This window comes from Dendrobates tinctorius, unplaced genomic scaffold, assembly GCF_039654945.1.
Source record: "Dendrobates tinctorius isolate UK_male_01 unplaced genomic scaffold, ASM3965494v1 ptg000083l, whole genome shotgun sequence".
Classification (NCBI taxonomy): Eukaryota; Metazoa; Chordata; class Amphibia; order Anura; family Dendrobatidae; genus Dendrobates; species Dendrobates tinctorius.
The window spans coordinates 35,674,764-35,697,835 of record NW_027361751.1 but is presented as its reverse complement, the minus strand read 5'-3'; the positions used below and the strand labels follow the sequence as shown (position 1 = coordinate 35,697,835).

Here is a 23,072-nt window from a genome sequence, read left to right as displayed (position 1 = left end):
TGTATTGTCATTTTTATAAAGTTTAAAAATAACAAAAAGAAAAATGGGCCAATGCGAAAGTTTGGGCATCCTCCATGGTTAGTACCTAGTAGCGCCTCCTTTTTTGCAAGTAGCACAGCTTATAAATGCTTTTTGTAGCCAGATAAGGGTCTTTCAATTCTTGTTTGAGGGATTTTCATCTATTCTTCCTTGGAAAATTATACCAGTTCTGTGAGATTCCAGGTTCGTCTTGCATGCACTGCCATTTTGAAGTCTAGCCACAGATTTGCAATGATGTTCCAATTAGGGGACAATAAGGGCCATTGTAAAACCTTCGGCTTGCCCTATTTAAGGTAATCTTTTGTGGATTTTGACGTGTGTGCAAGATCAACTTCAGTTTTTTGTACAGATGGTGTTATGTTTGCATCAAGAAATTGTTGAAATTTCTTTGAATCCATTCTTCACTCTACCCATGAAATGTTCCCTGTGTGATTGGCTGCAACACAACCCCAAAGCATGATTGATCTACTCCCATGCTTAATGGTCGGCAAGATGTACTTTTCCTGAAATTATGTGTCCTTTTTTCTCCACACATACCTTTCATCATTGTGGCCAAAGAGTTATATTTCAACCTCATTAATCCACAGGATTTGCTTCCAAAATGAACCAGCTTGTTTAGATGTTCTTTTGCATACTTCTGATGCTGAACTTTATGGTGAGGATGCAGGAGAGGTTTTCTACTGATGACTCTTCCATGAAGGCCATATTTGTGAAGGTGTCTCTGAACAGAAGAACAATGTACCACAACTCCAGTGTCTGCTAAGGGCTTGTTCACACGGTGCGAATTTTGCGGCGGATCCACAGCGGATTTGCCACTGCGGATCCGCTGCAGATCTGCAGGCATTGTACTGTATAGTACAATGCAAATCAATGGAATTTAAAAACTGCAGTGCACATGCTGCAGATTTTTCCGCATGGATTTGCTGCGATTTTAAATCCGCAGCATGTCAATTCTTTCTGCGGATTACGCAGCGGTTTGACACCTGTTCCATTGTCCAGGTGTCAAACCACAGGGGCAAACTGCTGGCAAATCCGCAGTTAAACCGCAGGTCATTTTACCTGCGGATTTACTTGAAAAATCCACAGCTCAATCCACACTGTGTGTACTCACCCTTAATCTTTCTGAATGTCTTTTTCAGTTAAAGCAGGGGTTCTGATTTGCCTTTCTAGCAATCATACAAGCAGATTTCATTGACATGTTGTTTGGTTTTTCAGACCTTATCTTGACCTCCACTGTTCCCGTTAGCTGCCATTTCTTAAATATATTTGGAACTGAGGAAAGGGCAACTTGAAATGTTTGCTGTCTTCTTACAGTCTTCTCTTGCTTTGTAGGCCTCCACCATTTTCATTTTCCGAGAACTCGGCAAACTGCTTAGAACAAGCCATGGCTGCTGTTTTTTGGCACAAGATTAGAGGAGTTGGGGTTTTTATAAAGTTGGGAAATTTGCATCACCTGGCCTTACCAAACGAGGATAGCGAAGAAGCCATAACACTAACTGGCTAATTAAGATCTGAAACCTTGGTCAAAGTTATCTGAGTACACAAATCTCAAAGGGTTCCCAAACATTGGCACTGGCCATTTTCCTTTTTGTCATTTTCAAAATGTAAAAAATGACTATATACACAGTATATACACTCACTGGCCACTTTATTAGGTACACCATGCTAGTAAGGGGTTGGACCCCCTTTTGCCTTCAGAACTGCCTCAATTCTTCGTGGCAGAGATTCAACAAGGTGCTGGAAGCATTCCTCAGAGATTTTGGACCATATTGACATGATGGCATCACACAGTTGGCGCAGATTTGTCGGCTGCACATCCCTGATGCGAATCTCCCGTTCCACCACATCCCAAAGATGCTCTATTGGATTGAGATCTGGTGACTGAGGAGGCCATTTGAGTACAGTGAACTCATTGTCATGGTCAAGAAACCAATCTGAGATGATTCGAGCTTTATGACATGGCGCATTATCCTGCTGAAAGTAGCCATCAGATGTTGGGTACATTGTGGTCATAAAGGGATGGACATGGTCAGCAACAATACTCAGGTAGGCTGTGGCGTTGCAACGATGCTCAATTGGTACCAAGGGGCCCAAAGAGTGCCCAGAAAAAATTCCCCACACCATGACACCACCACCACCAGCCTGAACCGTTGATACAAGGCAGGATGGATCCATGCTTTCATGTTGTTTACGCCAAATTCTGACCCTAACATCCGAATGTCGCAGCAGAAATCGAGACTCATCAGACCAGGCAACGTTTTTCCAATCTTCTACTGTCCAATTTCGATGAGCTTGTGCAAATTGTAGCCTCAGTTTCCTGTTCTTAGCTGAGAGGAGTGGTACCCAGTGTGGTCTTCTGCTGCTGTAGCCCATCTGCCTCAAAGTTCGACGCACTGTGCGTTCAGAGATGCTCTTCTGCCTACCTTGGTTGTAACGGGTGGCAATTTGAGTCACTGTTGCCTTTCTATCAGCTCGAACCAGTCTGCCCATTCTCCTCTGACCTCTGGCATCAACATGGCATTTCCGGCCACAGAACTGCCGCTCACTGGATTTTTTTTCTTTTTCGGACCATTCTCTGTAAACCCTAGAGATGGTTGTGCGTGAAAATCCCAGTAGATCAGCAGTTTCTGAAATTCTCAGACCAGCCCTTCTGGCACCAACAATCATGCCACGTTCAAAGGCACTCAAATCACCTTTCTTCCCCATACTGATGCTCGGTTTGAACTGCAGGAGATTGTCTTGACCATGTCTACATGCCTAAATGCACTGAGTTGCCGCCATGTGATTGGCTGATTAGAAATTAAGTCTTAACACACAGTTGGACAGGTGTACCTAATAAAGTGGCCAGTGAGTGTATATAATATATATATATGCATTTTTTTCCTAAAATACGAAGATTAGTTTTTATTATAAATGATTAAAACAAAGCCCACACATAAAACATGTAGGAAAAACTTAATTAATTTATTTATACAGAAAATAATCTAGGGGAACATGAACTAGTCCTTCGTTTCCCTACCTGACAGCAGAGGTTGTCAACCTAGGGGACACATAATGATTTTTTTGTTGCATTTAAGCACTTTATTTGGGTATTGGTGTTGGCTTGGTGAGGGATTCCCTTGTAGGGTCAGGCAGGGACAGTCCCCTAGGGAATGAGGGTGCCCTTAGGTGTCCCCTAGGGTGCCAACCTCAGCTGTCATGTAAGGGAACAAGTACTAGTTTCTGTTCCCCTACATTATTTTCTGGATAAATAAAGTTTTCCCTATTTGGGACTATTTATGACCCTGGCCTGATTGACTCACCTATATGTTATGTGTGGACTTTATTTTAATAATCTCTATATTTAAAAATGAATGTATGTATGTGTGTATCACCAACCAATCACGAAGTATCTTTCATTTCACCAGAGCTGTTCAAAGGAAGTTGAGCTGTGATTCGTTGCTATCAACAACAGTTTTCCTTGCAACCAATCACTAAGCATCTCTCATTTCACCAGAGCTGGTTAAAATAACCTGAGCTGTGTTTGGTTGCTATGAGCAAGTTTTCCCACTTGACAACACCTCAGCAGACACTGACATGGTGGGAGAAATCTAGCATCCCTGGGAACATATGTTAGGAATCTGGGTTCTATGCTGCCTATGCGGGAATCCAGATTCTCACATTTGTCTCCAGAGGCTAAGTTCTTTTTTCCAACTTCTGAGCATGCCCACGGGACGAGCTCCCATTGGAGTTCAGGAGTCAGGTGCTCAGGTCCTGCTCCTGATTCCATTGGCTTAGCTCAGGGCTCTGGAGATTTCTGGCAGGTCCCGTACGCTATAAAAAGTGCGCATGGCCGCTATGCCATGAGCTAGTATTTTCATACTGCTGCTGTATGTATGGTGACGGATGCTTGGACTGGTGACTGACTTATTAAGAAACCCCTTTCCTCTGATAATACGATTGTGTGAGTGATTGGGCAGCCGCCAGTAGCAGCGCCAGCGCGCTCCAGCTATTCCTGTCTCAGCAGCTAGCGTCAATATCGCTGGCGCGCAGCAATATTGCGGTGTCTCCTCTGAGGCTCCGTTCACACCGCGCTGCAGTTTCTCGAGCGTTCGCAGTTGCGACGTCTCGCACCTCTTTTCACGGTAGGTCTTGTCGGAGTAGTTCTGACATTTAAGGCTGCTCCTGTGACCCTTTTATACCCTGTCGCTGTTGTTCTGTGGCTTAAACAGACACAGCCTTTTTGTGTGCTTTAAGTTTGCGGCTCTGTGTCCTTAACAGAGCTTGCTTCAGTGCACTCTGGGTGCAGCTAACCCCGTGCACATTAATGCCATAGTGCTCTGCCTCTCTACCAGCGGTCATATCACCTGCCACATGGTGGACCCCGAGTGGCGAAGGCACTTTAATTATTTATTTTTTTAGTGCCTTCCGCCACTCCTAACATAATACTAGCGCCAGGGTCTGGCTGGAGATGGCAGATCAGCAGCAACTGTTGCAGTGCGTGCGACAGCTCGAGACTCGCTTGGCTACCCTTGAGAGAGCTCTCGCTGCTTCGCAGGCCACAGATGCTGCTGACCAAGCACTCACGGACGCGGTAGGGCGTATGTCCATGTCCGCCCTTACGCCGACAGTTACCCGCTTCCCGTTGCCTGAAAAATATTCTGGGGATGGCGCCTCCTGTAGAGGTTTTATCAGCCAGTGCTCGATCCACCTGGAGCTGCTGGCTGCGCAATTCCCTACAGAGCGGGCCAAGGTGGCCTTTATTATATCCCTACTGTCGGGAAAGGCACTGTAATGGGCTATGCCACTTTGGGAGCGTGGTGACCCGGATATCCGGACCGCAGCTAATCTGCTAACTGCTATCAAGCAGGTGTTTCTTGGTCCGCGGGTTACACACGATACCTCTCTCCAGCTGCTCTCCTTGTCTCAAGGATCGCTCTTGGTCAGTCAATACGCCGTCCGTTTTCGGACACTGGCGTCCGAGTTGGAGTGGTCCGACAAGGCTGATTCCTGTCTTCTGGAAGGGATTAGCGGAGCAGGTAAAGGATGCTCTCTCCACGAGAGAAATTCCTACCAGTCTCGAGGAGTTAATATCAATCTCCTCGCGGATTGACCTCCGATTTTTGGAGCATGGTTTGGAGCGAGCTCACTCCAAAGGGAGAGGTACCCCGACTCCCAAATTTTTTGAATCTCTGGATCCGCCCGAGCCAGAGGTCCCGCCACCTGAGCCCATGGAAGTGTCTCGCGCCATTTCTGAGACATGTCCGGCTCAGGAGTCCTAATGCGGTTGTTTTCATCCACCCACTGCTTCTCCGGAAGACAGCTCCCCGCAGCGGTCTGACCATGAGTCAGTAGGCGAGGCTTTTGTCCCTCCTTGCCAGCGGTCTAAAGTCCTCGCGTGGGCACACGCGCCCAATGCAGACGGCCATCGTGGATATATGCAGACCACGAAGTCTCTGGCCGGTTCGTATTGGTGGCCTCACAGGGCTCGGGACGTAAAAAAGTTTATTCGGCATGCACCCTGTGTGCTCGGGATAGCCTCCCTGAACAGAGTGTGGCTACGCCCGCCGTTACACGGCGGCCACCTCCTGAAACTCCCACTCCTATTGTCTCCCGGGTGTCCCTCCTGAGACCTTGCGATCTCGTCTCCCCTGATCGGAAGGTTCAGGGAGGAGGGGGCCCTAGGAGGGTGGGGTAATGTTAGGAATCTGGGTTCTATGCTGCCTATACGGGAATCCAGATTCTCACATTTGTCTCCAGAGGCTAAGTCCTTTTTTCCAACTTCTGAGCATGCCCACAGGACGAGCTCCCATTGGAGTTCAGGAGTCAGGTGCTCAGGTCCTGCTCCTGATTCCATTGGCTTAGCTCAGGGCTCTGGAGATTTCTGGCAGGTCCCGTACGCTATAAAAAGTGCGCATGGCCGCTATGCCATGCGCTAGTATTTCATACTGCTGCTGTATGTATGGTGACGGATGCTTGGACTGGTGACTGACTTATTAAGAAACCCCTTCCCTCTGATAATACGATTGTGTGAGTGATTGGGCAGCCGCCAGTGTCAGCGCCAGCGTGCTCCAGCTATTCCTGTCTCAGCAGCTAGCGTCCTGCACCGCGCCAGCGATATTGCGGTGTCTCCTCTGAGGCTCCGTTCACACCGCGCTGCGACTGCAGTTTCTCGAGCTTTCGCAGTTGCGACGTCTCGCACCTCTTTTCACGGTAGGTCTTGTCGGAGTAGTTCTGACATTTAAGGCTGCTCCTGTGACCCTTTTATACCCTGTCGCTGTTGTTCTGTGACTTAAATAGACACAGCGTTTTTGTGTGCTTTAAGTTTGCGGCTCTGTGTCCTTAACAGAGCTTGCTTCAGTGCACTCTGGGTGCAGCTAACCCCGTGCACATTAATGCCATAGTGCTCTGCCTCTCTAGTAGCGGTCATATCACCTGCCGCACGGTGGACCCCGAGTGTCGAAGGCACTTTAATTATTTATTTTTTTAGTGCCTTCCGCCACTCCTAACAACATAAGCTCCAGCCATCGTCTGTCCCCCAGAAAGGAGCAGTGAGTACATGACAGAAATGAATCCCCCCCTCTCGTTTGGTATCATTAAGTGACACACATGAATGTAGGAAAGTGCACATATTTAATGTCATGTGGATTTAATATTTTGTCACAGACACTTTTATGCATTATTGATGTGTTACTGTGCTCTGATGCTGTGAGTTTTTTTAAGTGCTACTTTCCCCATAATTCACATGAAAATACCCATATAAGGTAATGCTTTTCCCATAACAACCCATTAATTATAATACTATACTGTATACAGATGCTGTACATCCATGAGCAACTCAGCCGGACAAATTACAAGTTGGCTGTGCATGAAAATGTGTGTGAAGGTTTCTCTACTGTACTAATGTATAAAGTCTGTGCCTGTCCATTGGTGAAAAGCATGACTGTGATATTTATGGTGGCAGATAAGTGAGAATATCAGCCTGATGAGTAGAAAACCTGGGATCTTAGTGAACCATGTTTCCTTGGAATTTCACTATTCTACTTTTACTGGCTTTGATGGGATGATGTGCGTTATTAGGGGTAGTAGTCCGGTAGCTCTGGCTGACAGGATGATGTGGGATACTGTATTAGTAGTCCTGTAGCTCTGGCTTATGGGACGATGTGGGATATTAGGGGTAGTAGTCCGGTAGCGCTGGCTGACAGGATGATGTGGGATATTATAGTGAATTTGGCTATGCGGAGTGGGCGGGGCTCTACACTCAGCTTTATATATATATATATATATATATATATATATATATATATATATATATATATAATCATTATAATTTGGTATAACTAACCGTAGTTAGTTACTATGCCCGGGCAGCGCCGGGCTCTTCAGCTAGTATATAATAAAAGCTAATTTTTAAAGGTTTTGTATTGCGTGGTTTATGCTAAATCATACCTTGTTTATTCTCTAGTGGTTTTTCTCCTAAAATACAAAGGAAATGTGCCATTTTTAACTTTAGGCCTTTTAGAGCTAATTTCTTCTTCACCTTGCTTAAAGGGAACCTGTCACCCCACCAGGGAGTTTTTAAGTAAGAGAGCCACCTTCAGCAGCACTAAGGCTGCACTCTGTGAAGGTGGCTCTTCTGCTTCTGATCCCTAGTAACACCGAAATATTGACTTTTATAAATTGCTCCCTATACCTGTTTTGAGTACCATAGGTATGGTGTGTCCCCCTGTATCAGCCGCCTCCCAGACGTCCATCATCCCCTTGTTGCGTCTGTGCAACGCCTCCTCCTGTACTGCAGCTGCTACATGCCAGGCGCCTGTGCTGTGCCAACAGTTCTCGGGCATGTGCAGTGCGCACTGCCCGGAAACTGACATCAGGCTATCGCGCCTGCGTTTTGCGGAGGCCCCAGCTATAGTGAACTACGTGTGGGGAGCTCAGCTGGTAGGTCAGCTCATCAGACGCTGCTGAGGGAGGAAAGAGAAAGAGGGAGATGGGGGCAGGTCCAGCTATAGTTGCTCACTGCGCAGGCGCCAGATTCCCAGCCTTGCAGTGTGAATACATAACACATTGCGGGGCGTGATCTGTGGCCTCCGCAACACGCAGACGCGATAGCCTGATGTCAGTTCCTGTGCAGTGCGCACTGCGCATGTAACAGAAACACAGGAGGAGGCAACTGACAGATGCAACAGGGGGATGATTGATGGCTGGGTGGTGGCTAATACAGGGGGGACACACCATACCTATGGTACTCAAAACAGGTATAGGGAGCAATTGATAAAAGTCAATATTTCGGTGTTACTAGGGATCAGAAACAGAAGAGCCACCTTCACAGAGTGCAGCCTTAGTGCTGCTGAAGGTGGCTCTTTTACTTAAAGGGAACCTATCACCCCCCAGGGTGTTTTTAACTGTTCACAATAACAGTAATTTGTGCCAGGGGTGCCTAAACCTTTACATGCTACTGTAGCTCATTTCAACTTTGATGTGGTATATGGTCATAAATCAGCACAGAGGAGAATTACAAACTTCTCGTCTGAATGAGCTCACTGGCACAATCTCAGATATCTCCTTCTCCTGTCAGCAATACACAACACAGTGTCGACAGAGAAGGCAAACTGTAAAACTGCTAAGGGAACCTGTCACCCCCCCCCCCAGCGCGTTTTTAAGTAAAACAGCCACCTTCAGCTGCACTAAGGCTGCATTCTGTGAAAGTGGCTCTTCTGTTTCTGACCCCCATTAACGCCAAAATATAGACTTTTATAAATAGGTCCTCATACCTGTGTGGCGCCCCTGAGGCTTCAGTCGCCACAGAGGTACTGCACCCTCTCCTAAGGTGTAGTGCCCCACCATCCAGGTAAGGTGGGAACTCCTGACCACGCTCCACACCTGCATTCCACACACAGGATAGTTCAGTGGGGCCACCTAACAGCTTCAGGCTGGGGGTTAGCAGAGCACCCCTCGTGGAATCCTGCTTCGTAACATGAGATGTGCTGGGAGGCGGGTGGAGTGAGATGATATAAAAGAGTGGGAACAATGAAAGTTAAGGGGTTGGTTAGTTGGTTAGAGGAGAGAGAAGATGGGTGTCTGAGGGACGTGCAGCAGCAGGTCCCAGTGATCTGGGCTGCTGGCACGAGAAAGACCAGAGAAAGAGACTGATAAGATTGATAACCTAACCTTCTGTAAGAGAGATAGAACAGGTCGGAACGAAGGAGAATAGGATGGTGGGAAGCTGGTTGAAGAAAGATAGAGAACCCTTCCAGTCCAGAGAGCGCAAACGCCGGGGCCCGGTCCCCGAGGTTGATTGGATCTTCCGGCAACAGACACCGGAGGAGTAGTGAGCCGCTAACGCCATAGACTTGGGACACAACAGCAACTGAATAGAGAGCCGGGACGCAGAGTGGAGTCCCCGAAGCAGGCTACAGCTGTCTGTCATACAAGTAAAGACTAGGAACACCTAGAGAGAGGCATTCCAGGGTAACTAAGTACTGGAGTGCTTCGCACCTAAAGGCGCGTTGGAGGAGTCGTTCAGTAAGGTACATGTTGGCAGAGTGTGGAAGGGAGAATCCTATCCTGTCTGGAGGTTGGCTGGAGCCCTGACCTGGAGAACACGGTACGGAGGCAGGCAGTTGTGTGAACTGCAAACAGTGAGTAAAGCTTCGGAACCGCATACACTGGTGTCCTCCAGTTATTCCCGCACCGTTACACCTGAGTACCAGCATCCATACCATTCTGCGCCTCTCCTCATCCATTGCACATACACTGCCCTGGGACTACAGCTCCACCTGTGGGGAGCTACAGCATCTTTGCTGCACCACACCATCAGTCCCAGCGGATCTGCACGCAGCGTTGGCTCAACACCTTACTTGCCAAACACCATGGGTGGTGTCACAAACTATTCTAATAAACTTTAACACCATTAACATCACCGCCATTGATATTGGGCGCCCAGGGCCACCGACCGGGTCACCGCTGCTGTGACACGTTCCCGCCTTGACACCGGCCCGGTACCGAGTACCCTGCTGCCCTGGGTGTGTGAGGGCGCCCCACCTGCATTCAGTCGCAGATGGAATGGTGTGTCCCTCTGTTTAAGCTGCCTCCCAGCTGTCCATCAACCCCCTGTTGCGTCCCTGCGCTGCCTACCTCCTGTGCTGCTGTACGCGTTAGATGCTGCCGGGTGCCTGCACTGTGGCCACAGCTCTCGGGCATGCGCAGTGCGCGCTGCCCGGGAACTGACATCAGGCTATCTCGCCTGGGTGTTGCGAAGACCCCAGCCCCGCAGTGTGAATACTTCATAACACACTGCGGGGCGGGATCTGGGGCCTCCGCAACACGCAGGCGCAATAGCCTGATAGCAGTTCCCTGGCAATGCGCACTGCGCATGCCCGAGATCTGTTGTCACAGCGCAGGCGCCCGACAACGAGTAACAGCAACAACACAGGAGGAGGCGGTGCAGGGACGCTATAGAGGGGGGTTGATGGACAGCTGGGAGGCAGCTTAAACAGAGGGACACACCATACCTCTGTGATGGAATGCAGGTATGAGGACCTATTTATAAAAGTCTATATTTTGGCGTTAATGTAGGTCAGAAACAGAAGAGCCACCTTCACATAATGCAGCCGTCGTGCTGCTGAAGGTGGTGGCTCTTTTAGTTAAAAAACGCCCTGGGGGGGGGGTTTACAGGTTCCCTTTAAAACCCAACTGCAAAAATGATTTTAATCCCAAAATACATGCGATGAAGTAAACAAAATACTCCCAAATTGTTCATATCCTTAATATTTGCAGACACCTGTTAAGTGATTTGAAGGTCAATGACCACATTCTATAAAGCAGAGAAGTGTAGTCAGTAATCCTTGAAGAAGGAAGAGGTTGAAGACCTATTTGTTCACCCACAAATTGGGCTTCAGGGTTCTGAACCAGACTCTTACCAAGAGGTTGCTGTTGAATGGGTATTTCTTCACTTTATGGTGGCACTGACCCCGGCTCCTGATGACATCTCTGACCCTGTAGAGAAGATGCTTGGGGCTGAATGAAGGAACGATGATCTTGGTGTCATAAATCAGTGGATTTGAAAAATGAAGAGAAGAGCTTCATGGCGTTGGAGGCTGAAGAATAGTCTCTTACTCTAAAATCCTATTATTATCTGTTTCAGGGCTCTAAACTTTCCTCTTAAAAAAGCATTCCATTGCCTAAACTACTGTGAATGCATGTGCAGTGCAGTGTAAGTGTGGTAACATACCATATACAATATATCTGATCGCAGTCTTCTCCAGCTTCCAGCGCCGCTCCACTCCTTCTCTGGCTCACATGATCACTGTCCTGACTTACCGGATCACCAATTTTTTATGAGTGAGCCAGAAGAGACTTTTAAAATATAAGTCTATGGCTCCTTGTTCTGACACTCAATAGAGTAGGAATAGCTCCCATGTGACCCAGAAAAGGACTGGAGCTGCACTGGAAACCAGAGAAGACAGTGATCGGTGAGCATATTACCCCACTTACACTACATATACTGTATATAGGATTAAGCAATAAACAGTTTTGTGCTTCTTTAATTTACCGTATCTTCTATTTTGGAAATGAAAAAACCTAAGTATCTTCTTGTGAAATGCCTGGGATAAGGATAGTCAAGTGCATTTACTGAGTTACTACAGATTTTTGCTTGAATAGGGACCAAAGAGAAGAGGGATGAAAATCCAAGGAGCAAAAATGATTCTTACAATGTTATGAGACTTTTGTCAGAGGTGAATGATGGCAAGTTCCTGGAAGCTAGCCTGAAGGTGCCTGATGGGAAATCACAGCAAAAATATGTACGGTATAGATTTAGGAAACCCCAGGCCTATAGAGTTTTAGTTAAACGACTGAGGAAAACTAGATTTATGCAATTGGCCACCTTGCCATAGAATCCAGAAAAAAACAGAGGATTTTTCTGATGGAAATATGGATCATATAGACAATTGAGCAACTACCTGGTCTGAATTAGGACGAAGATTCCATTGTTCACAAGTTCTGGGGTCAAATTTGTACTTGAATCTTGAAGACACCTCCACTTTCTCCTGAGGATTATTCTAGACAGACAAAATAGTGTATTTTTCATAAAAGAGGGTTCCAGTAGAAATGTTCCCTTCTCATGGGGGGGGGGAATAATAATGAGATTCTTGATTTTGTTGGATAACAGATTTACGTTTTCTGATTAGTTTGATTGGTTTGCCAGCTCCGTTTTTGTGGAACGAACATGCATCATCCGGTAGGCCGGAATGTGAGCCTTCAGAAGAAGATTCATCCTCAGACAGGCTCAGGGATACCACTGACTCAGTCAGATGAAACCAGACTAGGTGATTTGTGAGGAGATCTCTTCTTTTGATGAAAAGAAACAACTTGTTGAAAGTTACGATATTACTGAGTCTTCAAACAAGACAAAAACTTTTTATCTTCTGAACAAGATGATGCATAATCCTTACTAGATATACTTCAGTTTTTGGAATAAATTCTCGGACTTTTGTGCGCTGCCAGATAAATTCACCAATCCAATATTTAGGAAAAAGATTAATTCATTTATTTCCCAACGCGTTTCGAAATGTATACCATTTCTTCATCAGGGGATCAGGGGATATTGTCATCCCCTGATGAAGAAATGGTATACATTTCGAAACGCGTTGGGAAATAAATGAATTAATCTTTTTCCTAAATATTGGATTGGTGAATTTATCTGGCAGCGCACAAAAGTCCGAGAATTTATTCCAAAAACTGATGTGTAAGCGGTCACAGAGCTGACCTTTGGACGTGCAGCAAGCAGATTACTGATCCTACATGCTTGAACCTCTCTTAAAAAGGGTGAGTACAATCTAAATTACTTTTCCAGCATTTAACCCGGATAAGACCCTATTGCGCTTTTTGTGTTCCTTTAGTTTTGACACTTTACTAGATATACTGGCATCCACAACGCTCTCAGTTAAGGCTTGAGAAAGTGGCCTATTGTGTTTTAAGTAAATCCTATAGTTTTCTTTGCGTTTCCTCTTCCTGTTCTCTTAGTGACTCTACTTCTGTACAGAGAAAAGCTAAGGTTGTCCCCTTTCAGAAAACTGTTGGGTATAAGCTTCAGTAATTATAAAAAACAGACTGAGTAATGCTTACCCTCTACTGGTCCAGCACCGATTCTCTGTAGGAGTGGTGGAGGTGATGTTCTACTCCTTGACACCTCAGGTGGTTAAATGTATTTTGTTTTGATGTATGTTACCGGAAAATAAAACCCTCTGGGGCTGAAATTTAGTCTAGACAGGTTTAACTGTAATGGACGGCCAAGATTAGGGAAGGGAAGCTGAGAGTTAGTGCCCAAGATCACGCTGGCAGTCTTTATGACTTTTAACCCCTTCCCAGAATATTAACATCAGCCCCCAGCTGTCGGCTTTCCCTCAGCTGGTTAGGAAAATAAAGGAGCACCCCATATTGTTTTTCTTTTATAAATTATTTAATACTTGATATACTGTACACACACACAGTGGGTGCTGACTCCATCACCCAATTTCCCTGATCGCAGGGAGACCAGGCGATAATGATGAGTTTAATGCAGCACATGGTGCCTAGGAACAGCGATAACGGTTCTGCTTTTTCCCGGGCGCCAGTACATGTCACACTGGTGACACCCGTCATTTGTGGGCATCACACATTACATTCATGGTGCATGAAATAAAAGGACATGTCTGCAGGTGAAAAACCTGACAGGGGCGAACCACCATTGAATACAATGGGTGTGCGTGTCTGTTAAAAAATAGGCTGCATACAGACATAAAAAAACAAATGTGTGAAGAAGGCCTAAAGGTACTGTCACACTTAGTAATGCACCAGCGATCCCGACCAGCGATATGACGCGGTCAGGATCGCTGGTGCATCGCTAAGTGGTCGCTAGTGAGCTGCCAAACAGGCAGATCTCACCAGCGACATCGCAGGGGTCGCTACTTACCTGTCACACTAGGCGATCCGGACGTCCTCCCGCCCGGCTCCACGCTCGTCTCTCCACAGGAAGCTGACGACGAGAAACGGTCCAGGACGTTCTCACGCGATCAGCAATAACCAGCGGGGGAGCAGTCGGAGGTAAAGGTACTGTCACACTTAGCGATATCGCTAACAATATCGCTATAACTTGTGACGTTATAGCGATATTGCTAGCGATATCGCTGTGTGTGACACTTACCTACGACCCGCTCCCCCGCTGGTTATTGCTGATCACGCGAGAACGTCCAGGACTGTTTCTCGTCGTCAGCTTCCTGCGGCGAGACGAGCGAGGAGCCGGGCGGGAGGATGTCAGGATCGCCTAGTGTGACAGGTAAGTAGCGACCCCCGACCTCTATGATGTCGCTGGTGAGATCTGCCTGTGTGGTTGCTCACTAGCGACCACTTGGCGATGCACCAGCGATCCTGACCGCGTCATATCGCTGGTGCATCGCTAAGTGTGACATCACCCTAAGTATCAGACATAGCGATATCGCTAGCACGTCACAAGTTATAGCAATAGTGCTAGCGATATCGCTTAGTGTGACAGGCCCTTAAGACGGATTCACAAAATGCCAGTCTTGATGAATTGGGTCCTATGAATTCAAGGTGTGCCTCCAAATTCTCCAGATCTCATTCCGATGAATCACCTGTGGGATGTGCTGCAACACCTTCAGAGGTCACATCGAGACTGTGACTTTGGAGAGCAGAGACTTTTGGGTGGCATGTAGCAGACCTATAGAATCTATATACTGCAGGTATTTAGAGCAGCTATTTAGTTCTAGAATGTTAGGGCGCATGATCCACTCTTGTTTCATTTAAACCAATATACAGCTTTACAATCCCATTTTCTCATTGAATAATATAAGGCTCTTTGACCAATATACAGTGGGAAATACTCAGGTCACTTTCTTACATATGCTACTGGAGCAATGCAGCACACAGGCTTAGACTTTGCATAGTCCGCCAATATATGGTTCCCAGGATTGTGAAATATTCAGGATTTCAGAGACAAGTTTCTTGTTCACACAGTGTTAAAACTGAAGTGTGAAATTACCGGTTCATCTAGACTATTTTTAGTGTTACGTTTTGTTTGGGTCTTTCCATGGCGCATCATTAACCCAATCATTCTGCATTTTCTGTAGGAACCATAACAGCACTTTTTGGGACTGGGCTAGTTTGAAGGTTTGGGACCTTAAACACGACAATATTTATGGAAAAAAAAAAAAAACCCTTCATTTGGGCTTGTAAAATCTGCTCCATGTCAATATAAGTAACAATTTGAGAAATTTTCACTGGCAAAATGTTGCAGCCATTCGCCACCATATGTGGGCATAGTTTGGATGGGTATTGAGGTACAAAATGCAACCCCATTAACCTGCAATCTTTTGTCGCATGACAAAGTCATTTTATAGTCCCATTTTCAGATCAGATGACGGCATTTTGAGTTAATGGTGGTGTTGGGTAGTCCTTTTATAGAACCAGAGAGGAAAGCACAGGCACAACTCAATGAGAATCATACTAATGTTAATACATGGATTACCCGTACATTACCAGACACCATTAAGATGGGTTTCAGAATTGAGAGTCCTCAGTGGTTGATACCTTTTAATGGCTAACTGAAAAGATGGTATCAACCACTGGAGGACTCCATTCTAAATATTTTTCAGACACCATTAACTTTTGCAATTCATTCCAACCACCAGAAAGACTGGAGTCATTACAGAGTTCCAATGATCCCATTATTTAAAAACAGCTTCATATGCAGGGTTTTTTTATTAGAGCAACGATGTTCAGACCGCCTCCCTTCCCCGTGGCTTTTCTGCTGGACCCATCTGAACTTTGCGGCTATTTTATAGACGAGTGAATGAGTCTTAATTCTGTGTTTGTCATCCATACTCTGGGTAGCCCAATCTTTATTATAGGTACTATAATGGCACATGGTGACATTTAGTAAATCCATTCCCATGCTTGAAAAATGGCTATTCACATCCAACAACTAATGAAGCACATGAATGCCCAGCATCACCATTTCTCAGTGCAGTATGCCATCTAGAGTATGGATGGTTTTAAAGGGGCACCTGTTGGATCATATGTCTGCTGCCCGCCCCCCCCCCCCCTAGAAGGCAGCAATAATTCATGGCCTTTTCACAGATTAAAACCATAATTCTGTGGCTAAACTAATTTAAATGATGGTTTCAAACCAAGTTAAATGAGAGCTAGTGATGAGCGAGTATACTCATTGCTCGGGGTCCCCCCCCCCCCCGAGCATGCTCTGGTGGTCTTCGAGTATTTTGGCGTGCTCGGAGATTGTTTTCCTCGTCTCAGCTGCATGATTTGCCTGAATACATGTGTGGACTGCCTGATGGATAGAGAATTCCCACATGTATTCAGCCTGTCTACAAGTCGCAAATCATGCAGCTTAGACGACAAAAACTAAATCTCCCGAGCACACCAAAATATACGGAGGACACCCGAGCAAGCTCGGCAAAACCTGAGCAACGATGCTACTTGCCCATCACTAATGAGAGCCACAAAGCACATTTGAATCTTCTCCCTTCTCAGCCTACATACAGTAGTCAACCCGTGTAAACCTTCATAAAGTCTGGATGGATATTGTTCTTTAGTGGTTCGTTCGCCAACTGTCCTCTCCAGATTGGAATTATATGCCTTACCAGAATGAAGCAGTCAAGACTTTCCAGCCCCCCAGTAGGTATAATGCAGAATTAGGTGAAAGTGTAAAAGATTGTTATAAAAAGGTACAATATTTTGAGCCTTCGGTTGGCATCAGTGGTCGTTTTTGTGGGTAGGCATGATCCACCTGTTCTCGATGGACACCCTACCCCTATTTTATGCCTTGAACCAGCCTACACCATGACCTATTAAAGTATATAGGGACATAACCCATTCATGCCACCTTCTTCCCATTATACACCTTGGACCTTTACTAAGGTGTCCGGTAGCTTCAAGGTCCATTACCAATCAAGATGTAATTGCAGCTTTTCAGATGTTGGCTTTGGACAGCCATCTAGAAACTTGTAGTCAACTATGTGCAGTTTACAGACGCCCAAAATTACAGGTTATATTACATTCCATCAACCTGATTGTTGAAAGAACTAAATCATTGATCTTGGGAACTAATTCACGTAGTTATTCTGATGAGTAAATGAGTCGGTTGTACCATTAAGGGTATGTATAATACATATTGAAGACAGATCATATTTAATACTCTCGTCCATTCTGCTAACATAAGGGCAAAAACATCGGTAGTTTCATGTATTTATTGCCAACAACGTATACAATGTATACTTAAAATAATGTCCAAAAAAAGGTCATAAATACTTCACTTTGGGCTGTAATAAATTATTATAATAACTAGGAATGCACTTGTCCAGCCACAAACGTGGGTATTAAAACAAAAATATATATTATATATGGCCATAGTTCACAGTTGAGCAGCAGTAAGCTGCGTCGATCACAGCGATTCCACATCACATTCATGTCCTCCAATGCAGACATTCGATTCGGAATCGTGAAAGTGTTCACAGTTCAAATCCACGACCAAGATGCTCTCTCTCCATAGCGCAAAACACAGTCACCCCGCTTTGACGGACTCCCAATAAGGTTCATCATCCAGCAGAATTACTTTCCACAAATGTAAGCTTCATAACTGGTCCAACAAAGCCAAGTGTATTGATCTCTGGTCCAGTCTGGTTCCAGCCCAGCATGCTACGTAGGAAGTCTGTTTCGTACCACTTCCGCTTTCCAACGTGCTTGGTTCCGTGCCCGACACTTGTGTTCTCACAGTGAAGGATTTTATCATCCTCTACGTTCCCGGTAACCGTCAGCCCCATTAATTGCACCTTTGCATCAACATGTTCAATGCGTACTCCATCCTGTTCCTCAGGTCGTTTGAACCACCGGACATGAGTAGTGTACTCAATCGGAAAGTTGTAGACATCCTGTCTTCATTGATATAAGTTAGAAGATACTCATCGCTTTGGTTGGCTATGATGATTTTTGTGTGATCATGGTAGAAATTGACCTGTTTATATGAAGAGGAACCAGTTTAGGCATTTATGAGCCACCACATTATCTATAAAAGTCATTTTATAAGTCTAAAAGACATACTGTCACATTAGTCTGATTGGCAAGCAACATAGCAATCTGCCAAGCAGATTGATATATAGGTTATTTTAAATTACAAAAAAAAAAAAAAAAAAAAAAATATGCAGTGCAGCCTATATAAAATGCCCACTTTTTCAATATTAGGATTCCAATGAGTGATCCTAATCAGTCAAGTACAACTGACCATTGGTCTACACATGAAGTATGGGATTAAATGAGTACATATAAGCTCTGGGTAAAAGTTGCACTTCATTCAAATACCTTCTTTTCAATACTTGGTAGTTCAGTGGGCAGACCTATTTTACTGGTTAAGACAGCCTACTGGACTACAGAGAGCAAAAGTTTAAATAAAGCAAATTATACTTAATCTATTCTCAATAAACTACATAGCAATCTGCTCAGCTCCTCCTATCCATAGATGGAACATACAACCAGTTACTTTTAAGGCTGGGCAACAGTCTATATATATATATATATATACATATAAAAAAAAAAAATAGGGGGTGAACCCTTCTAACCATAGTTGGTTGTACGTACGCAAACACTTGGTGTGAAGAGAAAGGTTGTTACCTGAAACGTGCCATCGTTGAACAGCATCATGAGGGCTTTGTCAGACTTTAGCCACTGAAGGAGATATAGACGAGGTCTGCACACATCTGTGACACCGGGCAAGTCACCTCCCTATAGTGAAAAAACAAAAATCATTAGTCAAGGAGGAAGTAGACACTATGTACTAGCAGGCGCACAAGTGTATGAATTGGGCTCATATAGACGAAGTTATATTTTTCAGACTTGTCTCCACTAGGCTCAAAAGCGCATCAGATATCAGGTGGCTACTTACATCCATGAGATTCTCCTCCATGTAATGAGAAAAGTATTTCAGGACGGTAACTTGGCTGATGAATTGCTCTGGGGCTTCAGTAGAAGCAAAGATGGAACATTGGCCGAGTTCTGCGTAGTAGTGCACAGTCCTGCGAAAAAGGCAAGAGACATAAGCATAAGACATCCAAACCAGATGAGGATTAGAAGAATAAGGTGATGACGGCCCATATGCAATACTTACTTCTTGTCAGGCAGTAGACTCATGTGCGCCCCATTATTGAACAGCACGCCAACCGTGTGATCCGACAGCTGGTAACCGAAGCCGTATTTATTAGAGTAGTCGACCCATTTGGTCACCCAGTGAAATGAGGTGGTCAAGTGTTCTTTAGGGATACAGTCTGAATCGGGCATGTTTTCTAGGCAGCCTCTGAGGACCCTGGCGACTGTGTCGGCCACGCTGCCCATCGTGCTGTCTTCTAGACCTGGAAATGAGTAATGGATAACGTTACTACCAATGACAGGTGAGTCTGCGTGCCTAGGGAACTCTCGGCACATATTCAGCAATCTCAGCGCGCAGCCTGTTCTGTAGGAGCTTTGTGCAGTTATCTTGTTCTGGTTTATTCTAGGCAGTGTGCATTTTTTTTTTTTTTTTTTTTTTTTTTTTTGGATAATTGTATCGTCAACATTCTGACTTGTAGCAGTGCCAAGGCAGCCGAGAGCCCAATTGTGCGGAGAGATAATTGAGCCAATAGTCACTAGTGCCGTGACTGTCAATAGCCTCATGGGTGTACTTACATTCGCTGCTGCTGCTACAGCTGCCCAGGGTGCCACGAACAATCATTCGGATAGTGTCGCCCATCTGCTGCTTGTCGGGCTTGTCCAGGGCATTTGACTTGGAGATAGTTTTGATCTCCTGGAAGTCAAGAAACAAGAAGAACATAAGAATCAAAGCTCAAGACCCAAATATAAGATTTGTTTCTGTGCAGTAAAACCCCTCATGTCCCACCGTTCGCAATAAGAAACTAACCTCATCCGTCCTGGGATTATGCTGAGATATGGAGGTTTTCTTCAAGTCTTGTCTCAGCTTGTAAATTTCTTCATCTTCCTTGGCTAGTTTATCTGTAAAGCAATGGAGCCTGGTTAGATAAAAGGCCCAACAGACAAGATATGGAGGCCAAGGTTTCCGCTCCATCAGTTACTGTAAGAACAAACTTACTGTGGTTATCTAAGTATTTTGCCTTTTCTTTCTTTCCTCCGAACAGAGCTGCAGCCGCTTTCTTAAAGAAGCTTTTAGCTGGACTTGACAGGTGGAAGTCCGGAGCGGTATGACAGCAGCTAGACGGAAGCCTGTCAGGTGTGAAGCCCTGGAGGGGAAAAAGGCGGCCAGTTATTGTCTGCACGGGTGATGAGCACCAGGCACAAAGGAACATTCCCAGAAATGAATCACTACATACCTGGGTGAAAAAGTCGTGTTGCACGATTTCTTCAAGACTGGGCCTGTCCTCGGGGTTCCGGGACAACATGCTCGCTATGAGATGCTTTGCGGATGACATTAGTGAAGATGGCAGGGAGTACCTCGCCTCCCGGATGCACCTGTAGGTCTCCTTCAGATTTGTGGTTTCAAAAGGAGGTCTCCCAAGCAGCATGGTGTACCTTTATAAAGAAAATTAGAGGACAAGGTCATCACCTATACATGCACATGATTAGTGAATGCTACATACAAGTTACAAGAGGATATAACATGCAAAGTTGATTCTCAGCCTAAAATCCCCAGCCCACCCATCATGATGGATATCGCCCCATTATCACGAGAGATACTTACATTACACATCCTAAAGCCCAGATGTCCGATTCACAGCCGTGCCCTTGTTTGTTAAGCACTTCGGGTGAGAGGTAATTTGGTGTGCCACATATCGTTCTGCAGAAAAAAACGGGACGGAAAATTAGCCAACACGCATTAGAGAGGTGCATCCGAATTCACAGCACAGGAGGGCGAATATCGATCAGTGACCGTACCTCCTCCTTTGTTCCATAGGCTCTAGTCTAGCTGCCAGGCCAAAGTCACCCACTTTCAATTCCATGCCTTCGTTAATAAAAAAATTTCCTAAAACAAAAAGAAAAATATATATTAGTGCCATGAATGAAAAAAAACAAAACAAAACAAAAAAAAAAACATTGCAATCTCAAAATCAGAATGCGTGCATCAATTACATGGCACAGATGTGCCAAATGACAGCTCGCCTCTGCTACAACCCACGATTGATATATGCACAAATTCGGCTCTGCTACATCTAGAAACGTCACACTTCTAGAACATGCTTGCACTTTAAGGCTACAAACACTAAGGCTTGCCTTGCCGGCAGAGCTTGCACTCACCTAATTTTAAATCCCTGTGCAGGATTTCTTGCTCATGAAGGTATTTCAGGCCAGACACGATCTGTTTGAGGTAGTATCTCACTTCAGGGTCTGTCAACACTTTCCTTGTCTTCAGTATATGTGCCATAGACTGGAGAAACAATAGGAGAGACGTCATTAGCTCGTGCCAGGGAGCGATCGGGGGGCACGGACCGCAGACGGGCGCACTGGATGCAGAACGCTCACCCTTCTGCTGCAGTACTCCAGCAGGATATAGATGTTCTCCTTATCCTCAAAATAGTGATAGAACTGCACGACGTGTCTGTGGTTCAGGGTCCGATGCAATTCAATCTCTTTGTCAATCTGGGAAAAAAAATTTTTTTTTACAAAAATCAGTAAATTTTTTTATTCTTGTAAATAAAATCAGTGCGGAAAAAAAACAAAAAACAAAACAACAACTTGGCAGTAATCTCCAGGTATGTAGACAATCGCACATTACCCACCTTCTCCCTCTGATGAGGCTTTGACACCCTGCTGTGCGGGATAATTTTGGCAGCGTAGATTTTGTTGGTTGTCAGATCTGTCATTTCATAGCACTTTGCAAACCCTCCCTACAAAAGAGAAGGAGAAGACGGGTTGGTCTTAAACAAAGAAGCCTTGCAACATCGCTCGCCATCTAAACCAACAACTAGACGCTGCAAAGCAGACGGGGGGGGGGGGGTGTGGGGGGACAAATACGAGGACGCTCCGAATCCACAGACAACCAACGCAAACCATCCCACAAAGGATCCATCTCTATGAGCATGCATTATACACGCAGCCCGTGACTGGCTGCTAAATATATAGATTTTATATATTATTTTAAACAATAGCAGAATTAAGTTCTTGTTGCTAGAATATAGATTTTATATTTAATTACTTTATTATTTATTTAAACAATAGAAAGAAGCCAAGATCTAGCAGATACCAATACTGGAATCTTCAGATTTTGACGATAAAAAATGCACCAAGACGTGACATTACGGAAGCGTTGGATTAGAGAAGAGAGTATGCGTGATTGTAGTATTTTATATCATGATAAAATGGATCCATAGCCAATTCTTGTAATAAACTCCACAATGCCTCTGATCGCAGTGTATGCAGCGCACCCTGAGGACAAGAGCCCATTCCCATTGATTTCTGGGCGTCTATGTTCAGACAGGTGGTGGAAGTGGCGGCGATCACTGGTGATCTGCAGGGTGTCCAGGACCAGCACAGTGGCAGCGATCACTGGTGATCTGCAGGGTGTCCAGGACCAGCACAGTGGCAGCGATCACTGGTGATCTGCAGGGTGTCCGGCCACAGGCTGCAGATCCGGGGGCAGTGCCGTGTAATCCCCGGGTGGCAGCTCGTTACCTTGCCTAGCACTTTGCCCCTGCAGTAGCGCTTCCCGGTGCTGGGGTCGGTGATAATCCGGGACACGTCAGTGGCGGCGCCGGCGTGCTGCTCCCCCTCGGCCGGCAGCTTCCACCTCCGGCTGCTCTCACACCCCCTTCCCGGTCCCTGCTGCTCGCACATCTTGCTCCCGTTGCTTGGCTGGTAAGTAATAGTCCTCAATATTTCCATCGCTCCTTCCCTCTCCGCCTCCTGCCAGCGCAGTCTGCGGGCTGACGGAGCGGCACCGCCTTATATAAGCTGTGGCCACGCCCCTTCCTCTCACACCCCGCCTCCCTCCGCGGGCATTGCCTGGACATATCTCTCCCTGCAGTGCCGCTGACATTTGTGCA

The 23,072-nt window shown here is 45.7% G+C and overlaps 1 protein-coding gene across 1 annotated transcript; it reads right to left on the bottom strand.

Annotated features, from left to right (window-relative positions):
* Nucleotides 1-17,268: 17,268 nt before the first annotated feature.
* On the bottom strand, nucleotides 17,269-22,956 carry PLK2 (polo like kinase 2). Its single transcript, XM_073584304.1, has 14 exons — nucleotides 22,702-22,956; nucleotides 21,810-21,917; nucleotides 21,553-21,669; nucleotides 21,328-21,457; nucleotides 20,968-21,055; nucleotides 20,774-20,869; nucleotides 20,406-20,604; nucleotides 20,168-20,315; nucleotides 19,979-20,070; nucleotides 19,747-19,864; nucleotides 19,193-19,433; nucleotides 18,971-19,100; nucleotides 18,700-18,810; nucleotides 17,269-18,046 (listed from the first exon to the last, which is right to left on the bottom strand). Exons 1-14 carry the CDS (start codon nucleotides 22,909-22,911, stop codon nucleotides 17,855-17,857), a joined length of 1,980 nt encoding a protein of 659 aa, XP_073440405.1. The 5' UTR covers nucleotides 22,912-22,956; the 3' UTR covers nucleotides 17,269-17,854.
* Between the last annotated feature and the right edge of the window lie 116 nt (nucleotides 22,957-23,072).

Coding starts and splice junctions, on each gene's coding strand:
- PLK2 (XM_073584304.1), bottom strand. CDS start 22,911: ATGGAAATATTGAGGACTATTACTTACCAGCCAAGCAACGGGAGCAAG. Junction 21,056..21,327: donor GCACAGGGATTTAAAATTAG/GTGAGTGCAAGC, acceptor TTTTTGTTTTAG/GAAATTTTTTTATTAACGAA. Junction 19,865..19,978: donor ATAATCCCAGGACGGATGAG/GTTAGTTTCTTA, acceptor CTTGACTTCCAG/GAGATCAAAACTATCTCCAA.